This window comes from Nuphar pumila, chromosome 8 (genome assembly GCF_984573655.1).
Source record: "Nuphar pumila chromosome 8, dmNupPumi1.hap1.1, whole genome shotgun sequence".
Lineage (NCBI taxonomy): Eukaryota > Viridiplantae > Streptophyta > Magnoliopsida > Nymphaeales > Nymphaeaceae > Nuphar > Nuphar pumila.
Window position 1 is genome coordinate 15,249,722 of NC_143256.1, and position 26,942 is coordinate 15,276,663.

At 37.4% G+C, this 26,942-nt stretch overlaps 1 protein-coding gene across 1 annotated transcript; it reads left to right on the forward strand.

Moving 5' to 3' along the window:
• Positions 1-5,872: 5,872 nt before the first annotated feature.
• Positions 5,873-26,495, forward strand: LOC149829664 (actin-interacting protein 1-2-like). Its single transcript, XM_090015227.1, has 5 exons — positions 5,873-5,960; positions 6,074-6,147; positions 9,305-9,727; positions 22,622-23,029; positions 26,238-26,495. Exons 1-5 carry the CDS (start codon positions 5,873-5,875, stop codon positions 26,493-26,495), a joined length of 1,251 nt encoding a protein of 416 aa, XP_089871353.1.
• Positions 26,496-26,942: the final 447 nt, after the last annotated feature.

Consider the following 26,942-nt stretch of genomic DNA (forward strand, 5'->3'; position numbering starts at 1 on the left):
TCTCTCTATATATATATATATAAATGACCAAACACGCCAAAAATACAATACATATTTAATAAGACATTTTAATAATTTTCAAAATCTTTTAATAGTAAGAAAATTTTTCAACATCAATTTTGAAAGTCATTAAATTTTTATACACAATATTCATTGAGAGTCTCACCTCAATAGATAATTTTACGAAATCATAGTTCTTGATTTATAAGAGAACACAATTGCATATTATCAAAAGAAGAGATGCATGCATAAAATATCTCAAAGATAAACGTATAAATCATTCATCACTTTAAACATTCATGAAAACATGCATTATTGAAAGTCAATACACACATCTATCTCGAAAAGCACATTAATGCATGAAATATGAATTCTCAAACAACATCAATACCATGAATAAATAACTCACAAAAGAGTTTAACCCACACAAAAAATATTCATAAAGCAGGGTTTTTCAAAACAAGTAGCCATATTAAATGTACAACAGAAATAATGGGGAAGTTCAAAATCCCACGTACAAATCATAACAAGAGATATTTTGTAATAATGACAAATATTAATAACAATTTAAATCTCAACAATAGAAACAATATCTATAAATACACTCAAAATATTGCATCCTATGCAACCAAGGCATATCATGATGTAAATCACCCAAGATAACTAATCATGGAACACATTTAAAATATCTTTAAGCATGCAATTAAAACATATTCAATGCAAAATGCATGAAGAATTTTCAATAACCATTTCCCAGACAAGGGTAAATGAGTGAATTTTTTTTAGAAATTTTGTGGAGAGATTTGAAAATCCCACAAATATCAAGAAATGATATTTTGCAAACCTTCACAATAGTTCGACCACCATAAGCAATTTACCTCGCTTGACCTTCAAACCTCAAAATTCAAGTGTAATAGCTGCTAGAACAAGAGATCAATGACAATGCTACTTATGAGCTTAACAAACACACAAAAAGTGTGAACATCTCATCTATATAAAATAACACTTAAATAAGAGACAAACCTCAATGTTTCAGCTACTAGAAAAAGAGCATAATACAAACACACAAAAAGTATGAATAACCAATGGGTGCACCTAACTCATTGCAAACAAATCTTTCTTGTCTACGTAAAATGACACTTAAATAAGAGACAAACCTCAATATTGAAGTGCATCAGCTACTAAAATAAGAGTATAATACAAACACACAAAATGTGAATAACCAATGGGTGCATATAACTCACCACAAAAATATCTTTTAAATAAGAGACATAATAGGAGAAGACACGAAGTAAGAGAGCTTGTAATAAAAACAAACTAATGTCATCAAGAAGGATAAATGTATCAATTTTAACAATCTTTCAAACACCATATTTTCAAAATAGATAACCATCACAGATAAACATAATTATAAGTATTCATAATAACATTGTCCAAATAAACAAATGAGTGATATAACACACTCATAGAACTAGAGATCAAACAACCGTCAATTAGAGCCAAACTATAAGGCGACAATCTATACTGATAAGAAAACCAAGGTGCACACAACTCACCCCAACAAGCATCTCTTGTTCAACAAAAGCAACATGGATGTAGATACCAATCAAACCCAAGACAAGTGACAACACATCACTCATAACCTTTGGGAATCTAGACTAGTAAGATGACATGAGGTGCACACATAACTCACCTCAACGGCTAACTCTGACCCAACAACAAGGCCAAAAATAAATGGCGCATCCTAGAAAAATCTATGATGGACAAAAAACAATGCCAAAAGAAGGCAAAAAATACTCACGGAAATTGTTTTTCAAATAAGTGAGTTCATATATAAAAGTACCGATTTGAAAAAACAAAGTTTTAAATCAAATCCAATAAAGGTAGATGAAGACTTAGAATGAATATAGTTCAATCATATGCACAACAATATGTCAATTGATGCAATCACTTCCAACACAAGATGTCTCATGACAAATTTTACAAACTTTGACAAGCAAATAATGGACAAGAATCATGCCCAATATAAATAATCTGCATAGATGTGATGAAATTATGATGTTAGAGTATCTTTCAAAAGATAATGGAATCATGAATCCACCAATCAAGAAACAAGTGCACTAAGGCACATCATATACAAAAGATCCAATAAATCTCAATAAAAAGACAAAAGTATATGATTTTATTAAAGAAAAGCTTCTAAGAAGCTAGATCTAAATCATTAGTCTACTATTAGACAATTGATGACAAACATATAGAGATTCACAAAGAGCTATATAACTATCAACAACCATGAACTCATATATATCATACAAAGAATTTTATCACAATGTAACAAATATAAAATCTTTAAGAAACATGCAATGAAGTATCAATGCACAAGAAAGAAACCGCTAAGGGTTACAAAAGTGCACAAACAATCAAGTCACTAAGCTACCAAAAAGCACATAAAACTACTAAGGGCTAAGCAACAATCATACAAGAGTCTTTTAAAAAATATAAGTTTTATTCATAAAATGCTCAAGAAGCATACACAAGAACCCACTAAAAAATATAATGCATAATAGAGAAATTAAAATATGCATTCGAGTTCATGATGACAAATCATGCTTATGCCATCCAATAATAATCACAAAGGCTACATAATTAAAATCATGCATGGTCACATAGTTAGAATCACCAAAGAAACATCACTATATATTAAAAATCCCAAAGATAATCTATGTAAATACATACATTAAGAGACACAAAAAAAAAATGTAAAAAATTAATATTTTGCAAAACATGAAACACATAAGATTTTAAGAAACCACATATTTTTGCAAAATATAATTTTTTCAATATACATAACCATAATCTAAAAAATATATTAAAAGACAATAATTTCTATTGAGAATGTACGGTACGGGTCTGGTTCTAGACCCAAAATGATTCTTTTGTATTGTATTTACATGGTTGGTGTTATCGGGTCTGGGTTGACAGACCCGATCCAACTTGTATCATATATATTACATTGAATATAGGGCACAACCTCTCATTGAGAATCGTGCCAGTCATTGCTGCCTCTCCTTCTTGCAAATCCCTTTCTCTTCTGCTGTGGATGAAGATCTGGTCGAAGGTGCGTGACTTCTAACATGGTATCAAAGCAGGCTGAGAAGTAAATACTAGGTCGAGTTCTCTTCTTCCTTTCTTTGATCCAAGATCTGATCTTATCAGATCAGATTCTATTCTCCTTCTGTCCTGAAAATTGATCTTATCATATTGGGTTAAAAATCTCTCTCTTAAAATTTTTAAACATCTTTCTTCCTCTCTAAGTTTTCGATCTCTTAAAACTGAATCTGTTCACGTCAAACAGTCTGGTCAAGTCAAACCAGATCTGTTTTCTTAAATCTTGATTATTTTTTTTCCTCTTTGATGCTGGATCGGATCGTTCCAGATCTAGTGTTTTCGTTCCAAGCCAGACTAAATTAGATCTGGCCATGGCATATTGATTCTTCCCTTTAGCAGCGTTAAATCAAATCTGATCGTATCAGATCAGATTTGTGTTTCCATTTAAACTTAGATCTCTCTTTTGTCTTTCAAGTAAAATCTTATTCTCCAAAACCAAATCAAAGTTTCGGTCCATACAAAAAAAAAATTCAGATCATTAATTTGTCGTGTTCTACTGATTATTTGTTTCCCTGCAATATTATTTTCGTAGCAAAAAGAAAAAAAAAACAAATTTACATTGCTGGTAAATCAAACTGCTGGTCAGAGTGTTCTTTTGTTGTCCTTTCACATGGATTCTCCCTTCCAGTTTCCTTGGACAACTCATATAACTACTTGACCTGGAAGCGACAAAGTTTTCCTTTTATTAAGAGTCTGGATCTCTCTGGATATCTTGATGGAACGATCCATGCACCACTAGAATTCATCCTGCAAGAAGAGCGAGATGATAAAGGGGAGGTTTCCAACAAATTGATTCATAATTCAAAATTTGTAACATGAAGAAGAAAAGATCAGGCAGTTGTGGCTTACATTACCTCTATGCTTTCCCATGAGATATTAGTGGCCATCCTAGATGAATGTTCAGCCAGAGAGTTGTGGCAAATATTGGCGCAGACTTATTCACAGATTTCATAAGCTAGGATTTTGCATTTAAAGAGAGAATTTCAGCTTTTGAAGAAATAGAGTTTATCAGTGACATAATACATGAACAAAATCAAGAGTATTACATATCAACTAGCCATGGTGGGTTGCGTAATTCTTAACAAAGAAAAGGTTCAACAGGCACTCAATGGTCTGGGTTCTGACTACCACATGTTAGTCACCTCTCTTCTATGCCTCCCTTCATTGCCCAGTTTTGAAGATCTACGGACTAAGCTACTACAATATGAAGTTACCATTAGGGGCGAGAAGATGACCCTGAATTCCAACAACCATGAGGTACTTGTCACATGAGTAGTATTAGGGCGAGGACGTGGGGGCTTTTGAGGCGGGCGTGGACATAGAAGAGGTAATCAAGGAGGCCGTGGGCTTTTTCCCATACCCTACATGTCACCTAACTTGTATCCAGGGAACCCTATAAACATCCCGACATGTTTTCAGTGTAATAAAATGGAGCACATTAAAGCAAATTGCTGGCATAATCCGCAAAACAAAGGCAAGTTTAATGGTGCTGGGCCTTCTACTAGGGGACAATCAGGAGACGACCGTAAAGGAGATGAAAAGAAAAATGTGAAGAATCTTTTGATTTTCGCTCTTTCAGAATTGAGCTTCAAGCAAACTGAGTAGGAGACTTGGTACATTAACTCCGGGCTGCTGCACATGTGACATGTGATATTGGTAAGATTTATTAAAACCGGAGATGGTGTTCTTCATCCTATCTCTCATGATGGAAATATTTTCCTTCTACTCCCCAATTCCTCATTACCTTTATCTGATGTTTACCATTCTCCTAGTATTGTTAAAAACATTGTTTCTGTTTCTAAACTTGTCGATGATACTAATTCTTTTGTCGAATTTACTCTTTCTGTATGTGTCAAGGATCTTCTCACGAAGAAGACACTCGTTGAAGGAGAACGACAGGGAAACATGTATGTCTTCAAGGAGTCTCTTCTAGTTCATGATGCATCAATAAATTCACAACCAGTTCGTCCAGTGTCATTCAAAGTTTGTTTTAGTCTATCTCAATGTAATAAGCCAGAGATTTGGCATCGTCGTCTTAGTCATTGTAATCATTCATTTATTGAGAAGCTTGTGTCTAGTGGACTTGTTCCGCAGTCTAGTTTGAATGTCGAGGCTGATTTTCTTCTTTGTTTCCGTTGTCAATTATGTAAAAGTCATGTTCTTCCATTTCATTCAATAAATCAAAGAGATTTTGTGCTTTTTGAAATTGTCTATTCTGATGTCTGGAGACATGCCCCGCAGTCTTCTTTATTGGGCAATCATTATTACATTACTTTCATTGATAGTTACTCTAGATACACCTGTATTTATTTTATCAAATATAAATCTGAAGTTTTCAAGCTTTTTTGCTCATTCTGTGCTTTAGTTTGTAATCAATTTTCAACTAAAATTCAATATTTTCATTGTGACGGTGGATGAGAGTACTTATCAAAGGAATTTACTGAATTTCTCTAAGATAGTGGAATAGGTCGTCGAATATCTTGTCCACACACACCACAACAAAATGGTGCGGCTGAAAGAAAATACTGGCACATTGTAGAGAGTGCGCTGAGTATGTTGCATAACACTCACATTCCTTTAAACTTGTGGATGAAAGTTTTTCATTCAGTTGTCTATGTCATAAATCGACTGCCAATGAAATTGTTAGCAGATCAATCCCCTTATTTTACGCTATTTACACTATTTGGGGTTCATCCTGACTATAATGAGTTGCGAGTGTTTGGCTGCATATGCTATGTTCATATTGACAGTTCTTAACGTGATAAGTTTCAGAAAAAGGCATGCAGGTGTAGGTTTGTTGGATATGTTGATCAATATAGAGGATATCACTGCTATGACTCCACTACCAGTCGCATCAGAGTTTCATGGAATGTCGTGTTTGACGAGACTCATACTGATGATTCAGGAAGTACAGAGGGACACTGTAAGGATGCTAAAAGTTATCAGCCATGGCTTGTTGCTGAGGTGCTTGATCAAATGGTGATGCATGACGTACCCTCATGTCATACACTATCTGCAGAACAAAATAGTACAGTTGTACACCCAGAAAAGGAAATGTCGACAAACACACAAGATATTACTATGCCTGTCATTTCAGATGTTACAAAGTTTTAAGGGATTACCTATGTGCAGTGAAACAAAGACAAAGTTCAACGACCTATTGTGCAACCCAGGAGGCTTGAGAGGATTCACCATCCTATTGAAAGATGGGTAAGTTATGACAACTTCTCTACAGACTTACAACTGTTCATCTCCCAGATTGAAAAGCATGATGAACCTATCAGTTTCTCACAAGCATCTATGTCAATCAAATGGGTTGAGGTCATGAATGAGGAAATGAAAGCTTTACATGAGTGTGGGACTTGGGAGATTGTTCCTAGACCATCGAACAAGAATGTTGTAGGATCTAAATAGGTCTATAAAATCAAGTATAAACTCGATGAATCCATTGAACGCTATAAGGTGAGGCTAGTAGCGAAAGGGTTCACTCAAGAATACGGGCAAGATTATGCCGAAACATTTAGTTCTGTGATCAAGATGGAAACTATTCGATTAGTTCTGTCCTTGTCAGTTCAGTATGGATGGACTCTAAGTCAACTTGATGTCAAAAATGTATTTTTTGCATGGCACTCTCAAGGAAGAGGTGTATATGGAGCAACCCTCTAGTTATACCAAACATAGCCCCAACACGCATGTTTGCAAGCTACGAAGAGCCATCTATGGGCTAAAGCAGGCCTCCCGCTCATGGTTTGATAGTTTCTCTATTGAAGTTCAGAGACATGGGTTCGATCTCATCTTGATCATTCGCTTTTTATTTTTCGAGATTGTCAGGTACGCACCTTAATTCTTATATATGTGGATGATATTATTATTACTGGGAACTCTGATGAACACATAGAAGCTACCAAGATCTTATTGAGTCGACAGTTTAAGATGAAAGATTTGGGGGTTTTGCGTTATTTCTTAGGGGTTGAGGTGGATCGACAGGATGAAACACTTCACTAACCCAACACAAATATACTTTGGATTTGTTGGATAAGGCAGGCATGAAGGATTATAAACCTCTATCCACCCCTAGTGTCCTTAATCATAAACTCGGATCCCGGGATGGGGAAGCATATGAAGATTCCAAGAAATATCGGAGTCTTGTGGGTATGTTCCAATATCTCACCTTCACTAGACCAGACATTGTGTATGCAGTGAATCAAGTTTCACAATTCATGCATGACCCACGAACAAAGCATATGAATGTTGTCAAGAGAATCCTTCAATATTTAAAAGGAACTCTTGGAGATGGTCTAGTTTATCATCAATCCAAGACTAAAGGGAAGCAACATCGACTGGATGTATACACAAATGCAGATTGGGCTGGAGTTCCAGATGACAGGCAGTCGGTTTCTGGATATTGTGCTTTTCTTGATGGGAACTTGATGGCGTAGAGTAACAAGAAACAACGTGCATTTGCACGATCTAGTATTGAAGCTGAGTATCGATCTATGGTGGCTCCTACAATAAAGGCCACATGGCTGAGACATCTTTTGACTGAAGTTGGAGAATCTATGCTACCCACCACTCTCTTGCGCGATAATCAAGGTGTCCTACAAATTGCTTTTAATCCTATTCACCATAGTCGCACAAAGCATATAGAGATTGATCAATACTTCATTCGGCAAAAGATTGAAGATAGAGAAGTTGCACCTACTTATGTTCCTACGGCTGACCAAGTGGCAGATTTGTTCACTAAGGGCCGTACCAATATGCATTTTTGGTTCTTGAAGAACAAGTTGTCCATGTTGCAAAACCATGCACAACTTGAAGGAGGGTATTGAGAATGTAGTGTACAGGTCTAGTTCTAGACCCAAAATGATTCTTTTGTATTGTATTTACATGGTTGGTATTATCGGGTCTGGGTTGACAGACCCAATCCAACTTGTATCATATATATAACATTGAATATAGGGCACAACCTCTCATTGAGAATCCTGTCAATCATTGCCGCCTCTCCTTCTTGCAAATCCCTTTCTCTTCTGCTGTGGATGAAGATCTGGTCGAAGGTGCTTGACTTCTAACAATTTCTACATATTCTAATTTCAAAAGAAGACATTCATTTTTAATATAACCCTTTCAAAACTCCTACCATACATATGAAGGTAGAAAAGCTAAAGATAAATACCGGAATGCAAAATCCTTGAATCCATGCTATTCATTAATACGAATCTTTTTCAAGACCATGATGCCTTGCTCTGATACCATGTCACAAAATGGCATGGACCTCAATGCACTCTATAATGAACTCCAAGAATAAAAACACAATGCATTTGGATAAAAACATAATAACTAAAATAAAACACAATAGAATGTGAATGAATAACTTCATTAATAAAGAACATTAAAAATACAAAGAAAAATACATTTTAATCATCATTACAATACACTCAAAAACACACAAGAAGCTTAAAACTACCCATCACTCTCTTACCTTACAAAGGCACCCATATTTATAGAGAAATGGAGGAAGAAAAGAGATTAAAGGAGAGAAAAAGGGAGTCCACATTAGTTTGACTAGCTGTTGGACCTAGTCCAATGGCTAGATTTCTAGCCGTTGGACCAGCAGTCCAACAACTAGTCTAAGTCAACCACAGTTGACTTAACTTTAAAGTATATAATATATATACAAGTATATATATATGTATATATATATATCTTAACAATATTTGGGTTATATCATTTGAACATCTAAGACAAGTAGTTTGCATTGTATGCTGTATCTTAATAGCCTTTAGTTTGCAAACTTAATCTGTTGAAGTGATTATGTCACTATGAGAAATAGAGATGGTGAAAAGCCCTTCATTTTCCTTGTTAGCTTCGAATCACATCGGCTACTGCTGGATTTCTGGTTTTGACTGAATTGCCTGTTGCAATTTTACAGGTGGATTAAAGGAAAGTGTTAATGCAATATTTGATACATTGTTTTTTCTTATTTTTAGGTCTTCAAAGAGAATGCACTTGCTGATTATGATTTTTTCTTTTGGTGTGACTCAACAGAAAGATACCTATTCATTCTTTGTTTTATATATTTATTTCTCTAGTAGCCAACTCTGATATCTTACTGCGAAAGCTTATCTTGCTGTTTCAGGTGCTAACAGTGTCTGCAGATAAAACTGCAAAAGTGTGGGAGATTGATGAAAATGGAAACGGTAAGGTGAAGAAGACACTTACTTCATCTGATTCTGGACTGGATGGAATGCTAGTTGGTTGCCTGTGGCAGAATAATCATCTTGTCACTGTTTCCCTTGGTGGCACTATTAGTATATATTCAGCCAATGACCTAGAAAAGATGCCAGTATCATTTTCTGGGCACATGAAGAGCGTCACTGGTTTGGCAGTCACCTCTGAAGGCAGCCAGAATATTATTCTATCTAGCAGTTATGATGGGGTGATTGTCCGATGGATGCAAGGAGTTGGATGTGCAGGAAGGTTACAGAGAAGGGAGAACTCTCAAATTAAATGTTTTGCAGTGGTGGAAGGAGAGCTCACCACATTTGCCTTTGATAACAAGGTAGCACCATTTCTTCATGTACATGTAGTAGTTGCCTTTATTTTTATATCTTGTGGTTTGTGTGCTTGCACCATCTTTTTGAAGCTGATTTTCTTGATGACTTATGATTGCAACTTGGCTGGAGAACATGATGATGTGTCTTTCTATTATCCAATATGATCACTGAAATGAATATATTTCAATTCAATCTTGCACCTTGATGGGGTAGGCAATTTACACACTAGCTAAAATTACTACTCAATGTTGAGTCAGGCATAGTAAGCCAACAAGATCTTGTGTTCTAAATAAAACATGTCTTGAGGGAAAAGACTGACTAGATGTTCATTGCAATTGAATAACAAGAAAATGAAATCTTGCGTTGATGGAGAAATGTTAGATCCCTCAATATAGAAATGGTACAAGAATGTGCTTCACAAAATGCCCTTATGTGATATTACAGAAGTAATTTTGGCATTTTAGAGAACAATGGAGTGAAAAATATAAAATATATAAAGAATATGAAAAGTGAAGTTATTGATGACTAGTATAGTTTTGTGAACTCCATGTATAGTGAACTGTGATAGTGTTAATAATTTTCTCCGGTGGTAAAGGAGCTTGATTGTAAATTATATTTTTATCAATAAAAAATGTCACTGCCTTTAAAAGTAGAACTACAAACTGCAAAGATTTTGTCATAAAATATGACAAATATTGAGATTAGGGGTGGCAAAACCTGACACGACCTCCCAACCCGACCCGCCAACCCGCCTTTTAGGCGGGTTCAGGTTGGGCTTAAACTAACCCGTTTAATAAACGGGTCGACCCGCCTTGATAGAAATCATGGGTTCCTTTCTTCATCTACAAGCAACAACACAACATGGGGAGAGAGAACGTGGCTGCAGCAAAAATCCCTAATCAGGGTATTCATTTTTGATTCTCTGATTAAATACACACAAATACAATAGCTAGGGTATGAAAATACCCATTACATGTTATGATAAAATTACAGCATGCCATTAATGAAACATTAATGAGCATGTGTTTAAAATGAAAGGAATTGGGTCTGGATTCTGAGTTCCAGACCTTATACTAAATGACAGTATCTTTTCACCCCCCCTCCAGTTGTACATGGTTTTGGACCATGAACATCCAAAATCTGTCCTTGATAAGTCCTTTTGTAAACAAGTCAACAACTTGATCAGCAGTCCGCACGTATTCTGGTTCAATTTCCTTCTCTTCAACCTTTTGTCTTACAAAATGTTGATCAATTTCAATATGTTTGGCACGACTGTGGTAGATAGGATTGAATGACATGTTGATAGCACTTTGATTGTCACACAAGAGAATACTTTTAGAAATCGATTCTCTTCTGTCAACAGGTGTCTGATCCATGTTACTTCGGCTGTAGTAGCTGACATTGATCTATATTCATCTTCTGTGCTCGACCTGGCTATGGCTTTTTGTTTTCTACTGCTCCAGGAGACAAGATTTAGCCCAATGAAAACGCAGTATCCTGAGACAGACCTACGTTCATCTGGATCTCTTGCCCAATCTACATCTGTGTAAGTAAGGAGTTCATGCATGTGATGACCAGGCATACTCTTTCTGTACAGAAGACCATCTCCAATAGTACCCTTCAAATATCGAAGAATGCGTTTAACGGTTTTCATATGCCCAATATGTGGTTCATGCATGAACTGAGATACCTGATTGACAGAATAGACAATGTCAGGCCGAGTGAAGGTAAGATATTGAAGCATTCCTACTATCCTGTGATATCCTGTAGGATCCTCGTACAAATCTCCATCTTAGCCACTGAGTTTCTGATGAAGTACATTGGGTGTGCTGAGGGGCTTACAATCTGTCATACCTGCCTTGCTAAGAACATCAATGGTATACTTATGCTGAGTAAGCGTCATGCCTTAAGGAGTCCTGTCAACTTCTACTCCAAGAAAGTATCGCAGTTTACCAAGATCCTTCATCTTGAATTTATGATTCAAAAGTTCTTTAACCTGTTCAATATGTTCATTAGAGTTACCTGTAATGATAATGTCATCAACATATATCAATAATAGGGTAATTATATCTTTGCATTTAAATATGAAAAGAGAATGGTCAAGAAGAGACCGACTAAACCCATATTTTTCTACTTCAAGAGCAAAACTGTCAAACCAAGATCGAGATGCCTGCTTTAGACCATATATAGCTATCTTTAACCTGCACACGTATTCTTTAGAGTTCCCTTTTGCATACCCAGTGGGCTGCTCCATGTATACTTCTTCCTTCGGAGTTCCATGTAGAAACACATTCTTCACATCCAATTGGTTGAGAGTCCACTGGTGCTCAACAGCCAATGATACTATGATGCGGATAGTTCCCATTTTCACAACTAGAATAAAGGTCTCATCATAGTCTTGTCCTTGCTTCTGTGTGAATCCTTTGGCAACCAGCCTTGCCTTATATCGCTCGATAGCACCATCTAGCTTATACTTTATCTTATAGACCCATTTTGACCCAACCACATTCCGATTATGTGGTCTGGGAACAATATCCCAAGTGCCAGACTCATGAAGAGCCGCCATTTTGTTGTTCATAGCTTCAATTCATCTCTTAGAATTTATTGCTTGATAAAATGTTGTCGGTTGATTGTCCTTGCCCAAAGAGGTTAAGAAAAGTTGAAAATCCATCGTGAAGTTCTCATAACTGACCCACCTATCAATAGGATGCCGAGGTCGGGTAGACCTTCTGTGAGCAAGTGATTGAGTGGAAACATAAGGAGAATTATGCTCCTGATTAAAGCTGGGAGGTATCTCCTTCTCATGTCGAGAGTAACCAATGCCTTTATACCTTTCGGGGGCCAATAGTGATTCAGACGTTACACTTTCTTGAGTTCTTTGCGCAACAGTAGATACGTTTCCCTAGTCTCTTTGATTACATTAAGAAGAACATACATTATCAATACTAGAAAAGAGATCTGAGTTCAACCAAGGGTGATAAACTTCAATTTCAGGAGGAGTGCTAGCATTATGACCAAAATTTGATTCATCAAACACAACATTTCTGGATATTTTTATGCGCTTGCTCACGGGATCATAGCATTTGTAGCCTTTGTAATCATCAGCATACCCCACAAATCTGCACTTTAAGGCCTTATCCTGAAACTTGTGCCGCATTGAACTGTCAACATGAACATAACATACACCCGAATACACGCAAATCGTGATAATTTGGATGCACACCATGCAAAGAGAAATAGGGTGATTTGTTCTCTAAGATGTTCATAGGCAATCAATTTATGACATAGACAGTTGTGTGAAAAGCCTCTGCCCAGAAGGTAACTGGAAGGTTACTATCATGCATCATGCTCATTGCACTCTTGACAATATGACAATGCTTCCGTTGAGTAATCCCATTCTGTTGAGGTGTGTGAGGGCAAGACACATATCTACTTATTCCATTTGTTTGGAGGAAATTTATGAAGTCATTTGAAGAGAATTCACCCCCTCCATCACATTGGAAACAAATAATATTCTGAGAGAATTGGTTTTGAACAAAAGAATGAAAATTCTGAAATAACTTGAAGGTTTTAGATTTACTTTTCATAAAGAAGATCCATGTATATCGAGAATAACTGTCAACAAATATGAGATAATATCTAGTGCCATACATGGAAGGAACTGGAGCCGGGCCCCAAACATCAGAACATATAATTTCAAATGGTCTTGAAGCTCTTTTATTAATGGAATGAAAAGGAAGAACATGACTCTTACACTGAAGACAACTAGAACACTTTTTATTATCGACACTTAAGTCTAGACTTGACTTGGGAATAAGACTACTTGAAACAAGCTTATCAATAAAGCGACTACTACAATGACCCAGACGACCATGCCAAAGATTCGACTCAATACATTCAGAAAGATTAAAAACACTCTCAGTAGAAACTGAAGATGATGATGTGAGCTTCAAGATGGAATCAACAGGTTGAACACGAGAGGAAGGATTCTTTTGGAACACGTACATATTTCCTTGACGTTTTCCTTCAGTGAATGTTTCTCTCGTTTGAAGGTCCTTAACACAAACAGAAAAAGGAGTAAACTCAACTGAAGTATTAATGCCATCTACAAGTTTAGAGACAGAAACAATATTTTTCTTGATATTAGGAGCATGAATGACATTTGAAAGTGCAAGAGAATAGTTGGACATGGGGATTACAAAATTTTCAATGTGCGAAATATGGTGGTGAGACCCATCTCCAGTGACTATACTATTTCTACCAACATAAGAAACAAGATTTAGGAGCTTACCAGCATCACCAGTGACATGAGTGGCTGCACCCGAATCAACATACCAAGTACCTTGATTATTCTGTTTGATATTCAATTCAGCCAAGGCAAATAATAGTAACTCTTTGACTTCTCCACTATTTTTCAATGTATCTGTTCCCTTTCTTGTCTCCAATTGCTTTCCTCTATTTTGCGGGTTAAACCAGCAATTTGCCTTTATGTGTCCCTTTTTGTTGCAGAGAAAGCAGGTAGGTATTGTCCTTTGCCTTTGCCCATTGGGAGGAACATTGGGTGTAGGTAGTATTCCACGACTTCCTTGTCCATTTCTTTCTTGACCCCATTTGTCTCGAAAATCATACCTACCACGTCCTCGCCCATAGGCAACTCCTGTGGCAAGAACATTGTGTGCTCCAACATGAGCATGAGTATCTTCAGAAAATCCTTTCAACGTCATCTCATACTGTAAAAGCTTGACACGAAGATCTTCAAATGTAGGTAAATCTGGCAAACACAATAAGGAAGTAACCATCATATGATAGTCCGACCCCAGCCTACTCAAAGTTTGTCGCACCATATCTTTGTCACTAACAGGGCATCCCACAATGGCCAATTGATCTGTAATAGTCTTCATTTTGTTCAAATACTCCATAATAGTCATGGAGTCCTTTCTTAGCATTTGAAACTCTTTCTTTAAAAATAATACTCTGGCCTGAGAAACTTGAGAATATGTCTGAACCAGTCGATGCCATAATTGCATTGTTGAGCATGAAATGAAATGGGGATCTTCGAAACACGAGCTTAGATTAACAAGGGCAAGTGTCAAGAATGACACTAAAGCATAACCCTTAAAAAGGGTATAACCGGAAACAAAATAAAAACAAAAATGTATTATTTATTGATATGAAAAACCAATTGCTTAAGAAGCATTGGAATGAAATACAAGAGGGGCTGCACCCCTTTATATACACAGCTGAAAGAGGACTCAATAGAGCTGTTGGACACAGTCCAACAGCTCTATTTAGAGCTGTTGGAATGTGTCAGTCCAACAGCTCTATTAAGAGTTGTTGGAATGTGTCAGTCCAACAACTCTATTGCTAGTCAAGTCTGGACAGGACTTGACTAGCAACAGTCATTCTTGTTCAAACTGAACTAGATGACATAAAGACAAAAAATAAAAATAAAGGAAAAAAAATACAGAAAAGAAAGAAATGAAAAATGTATTTATATATATATATAATAATAATATAATATTATTATATATACATATGTGTACAGTTTTACATTTTAACACTCCCCCTCAAACTTACGGTACAATGAGCGAAAGTTTGTCTAAGAGAAAGTGAAATCGGGGAGCAGCGAGAGGCTTTGTAAAGAAGTCTGCTAACTGATATTCTGAAGTGACATATGACAGATCAATTATCCCGTGTAGATATTCCTCTCTGACATAGTGACAATCCATTTCGATGTGTTTGGTGCGTTCGTGGAATGTTCTGTTACTGGCAATGTAGATCGCACTTTTGTTGTCACAACACATTTGTGAAGCCTTTGTTGCTTCAGCTCCCATGTCAGCAAGCAGTCGTCGGAGCCAAACTACTTCCATGGTCGTGGTTGCCATGGCTCTGTATTCAGCTTCGGTGGATGAGAGAGATACCTTCTGCTGCTTTTTACACCTCCACGAGATCAATGATTCCCCTAAAAAGACACAAAAGCCAGTGGTTGAGTGTCTGTTATTGGGATCACCTCCCCACTCAGCATCAGTATATGCAATTAAATCAAGAGAAGAGGAGGAAGATAAGAAAAGTCCTTGTGAAAGAGAGGACTTGATGTATATGATAATACGCATGACTGCTCCCATATGAACAGAAGTAGGAGCATGTTGAAATTGACTTGCTGTATGAACAACATGTGCTATATCTGGTCTGGTAATGGATAGATAGGAAAGTGCCCCGACAAGCTGTCTATAAGGAGTAGGGTCTGCAAGAAGTTCTCCATCATCAATCTTCATTTTAACATTAACAACTTCTGGAGTGTCAACTTTCTTATCATCAGTAATACCAGACCTGAAAACAATATCAAAAGCAAATTTAGTCTAAGATAATAAATATCCTCTAGGAGAATAAGCAACTTCAATGCCTAAAAAGTATCTCAACAAGCCCAAATCAGTCATTTCAAAATGAGATTTAAGAAGTGTTTTGATTGTTTCAACTCCCTGTTTATCGCTTCCGGTGATGATCATATCATCCACATAGAGAAGAAGCACAATGATCCCTGCATCAGAATTCTTAATAAACAAAGCAGTGTCAGTTAAACAGAATTGAAAACCAATATCAATCATAACACGACTAAACCTATCATACCAAGCTTTTGGTGCTTGTTTAAGTCCGTAAAGAGTTTTTTCTAAGCGAAGGACTTTACCCTTAGGAATACTTAGACCAGGAGGGGGTTCCATGTATACTTCTTCAACTAGCTTTCCATTTAAAAAAACATTTTTGACATCCATTTGAAAAATAGACCATTTTTTATAGAAGCTAAGGCAATTAAGGTTCGGACAATAGTCATACGAGCCATCGGAGCAAAGGTTTCTTCATAATCAATCCCATATTCTTGGGCATAACCTTTGGCTACTAAACGGGCTTTATATCTTTCAAGAGTACCATCACTCTTGGTTTTAATTTTATAAACCCATCGACATCCTATAGTTTTCTTCCCTGAAGGAAGATCTTGAATATTCCATGTAGAAGCCTTTTCAAGTGCATCTAATTCAGCTTTCATGGCTTCTATCCATTTGATATCATTTTTTGCTTGAAAATATGTGGATGGTTCTTCATATGAGTGAATTAATGCAATAACTGCCCTATATGTGGGTGAGAAAGACTCGTATGATACAAACCAGTGGCGTAGCTAGGATTGACGTGGGGGATGGGCAAACAGGGGTGTAGCAAAAAAAAAAATGGCGTGATAGTCGGGGGCTCGGGGGCAGCGCCCTCGAAAAAAAAAAATTTGAGATAAAATAAAAAATGGCTACAATTATTAATAAAAATCTATTTTATATGGACAAATCAAACTATTTGCTGCAGTCAGGGCTGAGCTGGGCTAGGACTAGGCTTTTAAAAAAAAAAAATTTAACTGTTTCGAGAGGCAGGACTGGGCTACAGCCCATTCCTGCCCCCGCCCCCTCCAGCTCTGCCTCTGACCACCAAGATTGGCCGTAGAACCCCGAAAAAGCTTTAAGCTAAAAAATGAATACATTTTTTATGACACCGATGATGACCAACATGCACCATATGAAGAATTCAAGCAAAAAGAGTATAAAAATGCCTGTTAGAAAAAAAATACAGACGCCCAATTATTAAAATCTGTCAATGGCCACAGTTACTCACTACAAGAATCCTAGACAATCGAGAACAAGCAATTCACTCACCAACTATCTGGTAGATAAAGATACGCTATCCGTTGCCTTCGTTACATTGATAGACATCCATACCTTGTTTTAGCAGCAGGCACAAATAGAGAGTCCTATGCACGCACGATGACCAAGAAAGGATAGCAAGATTGACTCTTCCAATGAGGTTGCGCCCAAAAAGGAGGAAAGAAACTAGACCCACGTTCAGTTGCGCCCCAAAAAGAAAGGATCAAGAACCAAATTGAAGGATTGGCCTGTATTGCTCCTGTAGAATGGATAACTGGATACTGTATCACCAGAGCCACTGAACATGAACAAAACCCACCCTCAAATTTAGGAGATAAGAGGGTCTTCTTCAAACTGCTAGCGATGGTTGCCGGAGATTGGCAAAGGTCCGACTGACTGCGACACCGGTGCCTCGCATCGCTGGAGATTGCAGCCGAGAGGGAGAAGCTCGGAGGGGGGCACCGCCACCGCGGGTTCACCGAAGGGAGGCCGGCGGCACTGCAGAGCACAAGGGTTGCCGGCGAATGGGGTTGCCGTCTTGCCTGTGACTGAAGGGGAACGCTGGAACGGAGGGGCAGAGCTTTAGAAAACTGGCTAGGGTTTTACCCCTCGCCTCTTTTGGCAGGCTCTAGACTCATCGAGAGCCCGGGTCTCGGTCGACTCGGTTTCACGAGTCCCAATTCGACTCGGTTTTCCGAGTCATGAGTCGACTCGGTTTCAAATTTTAGGGTGGGCGGCCGCCCACCCATGCCCACCCCTGGCTCCGCCACTGATATAAACTTTCCTGGAGGCCTCGAGATTCGGGATGATTGTCTAGTTGGAATGTTAGAATATTTTTCAAGTGCACATGGAGGATTAGACTCTTGTCGCCTTGAATATTGAATACTAGTATCTCTATGAACTTCTTCATTTTCAACATTAAGATCAATAATTCTTTGATCATCATCAAAGTTACAATCAAGGTCATATTCATCAGATGTTGATATTAGATCTAGCAAAAAGGAGTACTCAGTGACGTCTTTTAATTTTCTAAAATCAAAGAAGCTCTCCTTTTCAAGAAAGGAAACATTTCTAGACACATATAGTTTATTATTTTTGAAGTCAAAACATCTATAACCTTTCTGGTTTTCAGCATATCCTAAAAAGGCACAGGGAATCACACGAGGAGAAAGTTTATCATTTTTGTCAGTAAATATGAAACATTTGCACAGTTTTACATTTTAACAGAGCAGTCATCTGGAATTGCCACAAGCACTTCTTGTGACAATGTAGAAGTGATATAGGCAACCAACGCCTAATCTCACTTCATCCAGGATACATACTCAGGATTTCTAACATAGGTAATAGAAAGATCTTTCTCACCATTCTTTTCTTCTTGTGGTATGAATTCTGGAGGAACAGGAACAGAACCATCCAGATGTCCAGAAAGGTCCTGACTTCTTATGAATGGTATGATTTGTTGCTTCCAAGTTAGGAAATTGGAATTGTTCAGTTTCTCAGACACGAGTTGGCTGAGAAAGTTTGAGGAAAGACCAGACTGAGAATGAGGGAATGAGTCCATATTCTTTTGAAGCCAAAAACAAGAAGGAATAAGATCCAACCAAGAGAAGGAATAAAAAATAAGAAATGGCCTTACGACAAAGACCCAACCACAATTGAATTCTAGTATAATTCAGAACATAAATTTTAATATCAGAGAAGTCTAAAGACCAGACTAGTTTTTTTTTTTTAACTGATGAACACGAGGCAAAAAAACAGGACTGCACAGTAAAGAATCTGTTCTGAATAAAATTCAATCAGTAATAGGTACGTTATTTTGAAAATAATGTGTTTTCCTTTTAGAATAATGAGAAAACAGGCAAAACAGAGATGAAAATGAATTCGAAGATGAAATTATTTTAATCAAGATAGATATGGGCGTGCAGATCACAATCTGATCTGACGTCAATATGCAAATGAGTTTGGAGTGATCCTTTTCAACTCTTGTAATCACACATAGATCAAAAAAATTGATCTTGCTTGATTATTTTGCTTATGGATGGGTAAGATCACGTGCAGCGATGTGAAAGAAGTAGTAGATATGACAGAAGAACAACAGGGAATGAAAGAAGGAGGAAATATGCCAACGTGACCAAATTTCAGTTTTGGATTTTGGAAATAAGAGAAACACGTTGGCTTAAATAAAAAAGGGGAATCAAAAGGAGGTACTTGAAGAAGACAATAAGCAGATTAATGATGTATTTCAAAAGAGCAAAAAGAAAAAGGAGAGTACGAAGAAGAGATTTCAGTCAGGACTGCAGATTTAAATACAAGAGAAATCGATAGAAAAATTGAGAAAACAGGTACCTTAGAAGGAGACAAATCAGTCATAGAAGGAACCGATCTTCAATATTGAACCTGCTGCTCTGATACCATGATAGAAATCATGGGTTCCTTTCTTCATCTACAAGCAACAACACAGCATGGGGAGAGAGAACGAGGCTGCAGCAAAAATCCCTAATCAGGGTATTCATTTTTGCTTCTCTGATTAAATACACACAGATACAATAGCTAGGGTACGAAAATACCCATTACATGTTATGATAAAATTATAGCATATCATTAATGAAACATTAATGAGCATGTGTTTAAAATGAAAGGAATTGGGTCTGGATCCTGAGATCCAGACTTTATACTAAATGACAGTATCTTTTCACGCCTAACCCGTTTATTAAACGGGTTGGGTTCGTGTTAGGGGTATGCCAACCCAGCTGACCCGTTTAATAAACGGGTTAGGCGGGCGGGTCAACCTGCTAACCTGCCAATCCGTTTACCCGACCCAACCCGTTTATAAACGGGTTGGCGGGTCATGTCGGGTTACCCGTTTAATAAACGGGTCGGGTTCGTGTTTGCCACAGCCGACCCGTTTAATAAACGGGTCGGGTTGAGGTATGCTGACCAGCCAACCCGCTGGGTCGACCTGCCAACCCGATCCGATTGCCACCCCTAATTGAGATAGGCAACAATGCTCCATCTTGAGGTGTTGCAAAGATATCTATCGAATTGATTTATGAAGTCAAGCCTTGAACTCTCTTGGAGAATTTGCAATTCTGTTCAGAAAATTTGAAGTGCTAAACATCTTGAATGCAACTCTTTCTTATTAAAGTGGCAAGTCACCAATATATGGTTGCTTCTTTTCATAGATATTATTTATCACCATAAAGCTTCCTAGAAGTTTCACCTGAATCTCTGCCTTTTGTAATATTGCTTTTATATGAATTCTTTTCAAATGGCCCAAAAGACATGGCTTTATAATTTGGCTTCAACATTTAAGCTTATGATCATTTGTCTCTTTTCTATTCAATGGTACGGAATTCACTCTCAAAGAAAATAAAACCAGAGGCGGTTCTTTTATGCACATACATGCAGGTCATCTATTTTGTACTTCAAAGGAATTGGCATAGAAGATTCCTTTTTGATGAGTAGCCTTCAATTTTTTGAATATTCATGGCCCATCTCAGTATCATTTCATTGTGCATGAATTGATTAATCAGGCTAATCGGATAACAGATATGTTAGTTAATTCACAAGGCTCCAAACTGACTAATAACAGTATCTTCCAACATATTCTCTCTAAAAGATAAATATACTCTTTGTTGTTCTTGTAACTTCAATCTCTAAGAGGTACGTAAATGAGACCAATTTCTTGATGTCAAATTCTTGAATTAGAAACTTAAATAGCCTTTGAAATTCTATATAATATTCCATTGAAATAGTTTGACAAAAATATGCAAGTAATATCATTTTCAATACTCCTTGAGAAGAAATAAAAAATGAATTGAGATTTGTTCACGCCCATGCTTGAAATGAGCAGTACTACATCTTTTAAGCAAGTAATTCAACTTTATGTTCATGTGGTGAAGACGAAGAATAGAGAAGAGATAACAGGAGGTACCACAGGGCTGTAAAGTGCCTCATATGGTGGGTGATGTCGTAGTCAACTCTCTTGTATGTTATGTCTAACTTTAGGTTAACCTAATTACACATATACCTTTTGAAAGGTACACCTTGCCATGTAATGATATAATATGACGAGCAGTGCTTCATTGGCCTAATCATAGCACTATGGATATTGTTTTGTTCTGACATTGTTACCGTGCCAGTTGTAATTTTGACATATAAAATGTCATGAGCAGAAATTCTCTTGATCCAATGTTCACAGCATAAGGAATTGATTTGTATGTGACAGTTGACACTATTTGTTATTCATTATGTAAGTTGTACAAGTGGAATTTGATTTTCGCACGTGCATGGTATAGTCAACCTCTCTCACGCTCTATATAAACAGGCAACTAACTACAATTTGTATTCATACATGTGCATATATGTATTGGATAAACTGGGAGCTATGTCACATAGGTACGGGTGCAGATGCGGGGGCGGCGATGCGGCACTTTAAAAGAACTTGGGTGTGGGGGTGCGGGAGGGTATATATATATATATATATTTTAACACCACCCCTTTACCCTTTCTCGTGGTACCCCATTCTCAAGCCCCATCCCTCTTTACCCCTTCTCGAGGTACCCCTTTATTTTTTTCATTGGGGGGGGGGAGGGGGGTGCTCGAGGTACCCTTACCCATTATCGAGCCCTGTCCCTTTTTTTAATGGACAAAGTTAACCAAGTCCATTTTGGACAATGATAACCTTGGGTGCGGGTTGACCGAATTGGGTGCCACACCCGCGTCGCGTCGACGTGGGTGCAGAGGCCTCTTTGGTGAGTCCCTGTGACATAGACTGGGAGCATGTCTGTGCTCGCTAGTATGTCTAATGGCAATAACATGTGAAAGATTTCCAAAGGCTATTCGGTTGGAGATTTTCTCCTCGTTTTTAAGTTATATTGTCCTAGTCCAATTTGATGATTTTATCAGGTGTTCTCCAAATATTTGGTCCTCTTCTTTGATGTTCGGATAGTAAATATCAGGGATAGTCCATATATTCTTGTCTGGAAAGCTTTCCAGCCAATTATAAAAGTTCAATACACGGTAGTATTGCTCACCAAGTCTGATGAATAGCATATTCCTTTAATAAGGAACAATTTCTTAATCTACCTGCCAAATTCCAATTGATGATATCCTGCTGTGGGGCTTATATTTTGCTGACTGTACAACAACTGTAGCTATGTACAATATGTTCAACTTGCTTTTGCTACAAGAGATGATCCTTTTCCCAAAATTTTACAGGTAAGGAGAATTCCACTGCATGCTGATCAGTGTGGTGATGAAGAACAAATTGATATTGGTGCACAACCAAAGGACTTAAATATTGCACTTGATAAGCCCGAGCTGGCATTGCTTTCAACTGATTCAGGAGTAATCATGCTTCGTGGATCCAAAGTGTTGTCAACTCTGAATCTTGGGTTTGCTGTGACGGCATCTGCAATTTCACCTGATGGAAGTGAGGCCATTGTTGGTGGCCAAGATGGGAAACTCCACGTCTATTCTGTCAATGGGGACACTCTCACTGAAGAGTCAGTCCTTGAGAAGCATCGTGGTGCTATTAACGTCATTCGTTTCTCCCCAGATGCCTCTATGTTTATTTCTGGTGATCTCAATCGAGAAGATGTTGTATGGGACCATGTCACTCGAGAGGTACCATCTCTCTCTCTCTCTCTCTCTCTCTCTCTCTCTATATATATATATATATATATATATATATATATATATATATATATATATATATATATATATATATATGTGTGTGTGTGTGTGTGTGTGTGTGTGTGTGTGTGTGTGTGTGTATCAATCCTTGAACACAAGCACACACACATAACAAAAAGAAAACAAGAATTGGTGTATGTACAGAGTCTACAGACAGTATGCGAGGGAGATGCACATTATAACACTTTGCAAACCATGTAAATCCTTTTTTTTTTGTCTAAGAGAAATAATTTAAGCCAGGGGATAAGAAATCTTTCAACAAGCTTACAGAATAGATCAAATTAAGATTCTTAATCACCAGTCCTATTCCGACCAATCCAAGCTAAATCCCCATCTGGCCATTTTATTGGCACAATCCAAAGCTTGTTTGAACAACCACTGAAATGCTGGATAAAACCAAAACAAATGCTCAATTGTTTCGTTCTCATCGAAACAGAAGTAGCAAGTACTTGCAAGCTGGAAACTTTTGTCTTTCAATTTGCACTGGTTATTAACCTTATCAAGTGCTAAGAGCCACACAAATATCTTGGCTGTAGGAGAGGGATGGAAACCCTGGACGGTGTCATTTGGAAAGTGGTCTACATCTTTACAGCCAAAAGCATGGCTAAATGAAGCTATAGAGAACATAACACATCCGTCACATTTCCATATAAGGAATTCTCGCTGTCAGAAATTTTCCATGGGCCTAAAAATCCAATAGCCATAACCAAAACCAATCTTCTACCTCTTGCTCCGTGAAATTCCTTCTGAATTCAGTGAACTAACTAGCTCTTCCTTTCCAACATTCACTTACATGTATGCTGTTATCTCTGTTTATGTGAAAAAATGGTGGATATCTTTCAGCAAGAGTTACATCCCTGGACCATAAGTCAGTCTGGAACCTCAGCTTGACCCCTTTGCAAGCTTGATTTGAACCATAAACTTAATTACCAATTCAATCACCCCCCTTTGCAAGGTCGTACTCCCTTGAAGATTTGATTATTTGGTTCCAGCCAACCACACCACCAGCTGAGATAGAGCTACCATTTCCACGTACCAATCCATTTATCCCCTTCACCCAAGCCTATGGGACCAAAAAACAAGTTAGATTCCAGATTTGTTCAAAGCTAACAATCAGATCTGCCTATGATTCCAGTAAGTGTTTTAAAATTTAACATTCAAAACAAAGAAATCTTCTGAAAAATATTAAATCCATAGAGAAGAAAGAGGTTAGAAGATTAGAGGAAAAAGCATGAAGATGAGATTAATAGATCACTTCGTCATGGTTGCTCTAATTCTGTGTCAATTTTTGTCATTTCAATTTGACTCAATGAAATAGGAAAGAGAAAATGAATATTCCAACTACAACAGGTTGATGTCCCAAGTCATTAATCACATGGGATGATCTCTCATAATAGATTAATCCTCACTAGGATTGAGTTAATTCTTTTTTATTAGTCAAGCTAGGTTTGCCTGAATATGGCCCGGTTGAGATAGTGTGACTCCAACTGGTACTACAAATCAATTACCCGAGCCATTGATGACAATGATACAATACTAATGCATGTTACGTAAAGCAAAAATAAAAACACATATTGAAGAAATGCCACGTATCCTTACATCTTGTCCTTAAGAGTTAATTAAACAGAAAGATGAGCATTGTCAGGGATAGAATGGGCATGTTACAAGCTGTCCGAAATTACAGAACACAAAAAATTTGACATGAAGCAAGTTGAAGGAACTGGGAAAAGGAGGAGCCCAGTAAAGATTGGAGATCAGCAATAAGCAGGAATATTACTATTGGGGACCATAAGTTTAGCTTTAAGCAACAATGGGATTACAAAGCAAATTGTGGTGCATAAGACAAATACCAGTTTTGATAATAATGGTGTACTTTGCTATTAATTGCATGTTCTGGATTTTCATGAGAAGGTGACAAAGCAATCAAGACCTAGAATGAATTGATTTGGCGCAATATCCCTGTTATGAAAAATGTAGTAGACATTCATTCTATTGTATGTCAATGGCATTCTAGATCCAAAAAGCTTGAAAATTCTTAAGCATTTATGGCCTTGTGTGCGGTATTATAATTACCCTTGTTTTCCTAGACTACAAAATGCCTATGTCACACGGACTCGGCTAGGGAGGTGCCGCACCCGAGTCGACACGCCCCGACACGGGTGCGGCTTCGGACTCGGCCCGGACTCGGTCAACGCCGAGTCAGACTCGGTCAACGAGTCCAGGCCGCGTCCGTCCACATTTTGGACTCGGTCAACTTTGACCGAGTCCAAAAATGTCCATTTTTAAGACAAAAAACAAAAAAAAACAATTTTTATATATCTTTTTTTTTAATATATAACCAGACTGTGCAATGCATGCAGTTGCACAGTCACAAACTGTGCAACTGCAACTGCACAGTCATTGCACACAGTCTGTGTGACTGTGCACAGTCTGCACAGTCACAGACTGCATTGCACAGACTGTGTGCACAGTCTGTGTGACTGTTTCACAAGTCACAACTTATGTAAAAATATATATAAAACACGATAAAAGGTAACCCAACCATTTGAGATAGCTAAATAAATGCTTTTCCAGTTTAAAAAAATACTAGTTTCATAAGTATTAGAAAAGCTAGCTTAAGAACTACCATAAAGAAATGGGAATGCCAAATTGAAACTTTCGAAAAAATTAAGGTCATAGTTTTGGCTACTTAATTTTAATTGTTTACTAGAATTATATATATATATAGCCGAGTCCCCGTGTCCAAAATTTTTGAAATTGCGCCGCACCCGTGTCGCACCCGCACCCGCACCCATGTGACATAGCAAAATGCCATGGTTCAATTTATCAGGCACAATGTAAATCCTATATGGTTTTTTAATTTTCTTTTTGTTTCCTAAATTCTTTTTACACACATTAAAGTAGTGGAAGGCTGTCATGCTTCATCCATGTTTTTTTTTTCTTTATTTTTGATAGATTTTGTCACTATATTTAAGTTGTTCATACTTCTAACTTTTTGGTTCCCATTTGCATAGTCCATCTCTCTTTCTTCCTTTCCCTTCCGCATTAATCCTTTTTAGAAATGTAATGTTAATTACCAAGGTTTGATTTTTAACTTCCTGAACATTTGTCTCACTAACCAGTTGACTATCTTCTGCAGGTTAAGCTTAAGAACATGTTGTACCATACTGCTCGTATAAATTGTGTGGCTTGGTCTCCTGATAGCACAATGGTTGCTACGGGATCTCTAGACACAAGCATAATTATATATGAAGTTGATAAGCCAGCTTCAAGTCGTATAACCATAAAGGGTGCTCACTTGGGAGGTGTTTATGGATTAGTTTTCAATGATGATTGCACTGTTGTAAGCTCTGGTGAAGATGCATGCATTCGTGTGTGGAGATTAGTGCAGCAGTAACGGGATCGTAACTGCAATTGATGGTTGATTTGGTTTTGGAAGCAAGTTGTGTGGCCTTACATTTCTTGCTCTGTGCAGTCTTCGTCAAAAGAATTCTCTGTTTTGTTTGTAGGAAAACCCTTTCCAGTTTGTCTTTGATTGAAGACTAGAAGAACATAGCAGAATGGTTCGTGTTTTGATATGATTTTGCTGATGTGAGTTTTTTGCCTTTTTTGGGTTATATTGGGTGTTTTTTTTTTCCTTCTCCTTTTGTCGGTCTGATCAGCCATGCATACACCTAAATATTTTCCATGATCATATTTGTGTATGCAATGTTCATTGCTGGAATTGTGATGAAATAATAGAATGCTTAATCCCTTGGCCTATTCGCACTCTCTTCTTTGTTCAAGCATGGATATTGCTTTCTTTTCGGGGGGGGGGATGAAAGAGACACTCTTTTGTAGGAAA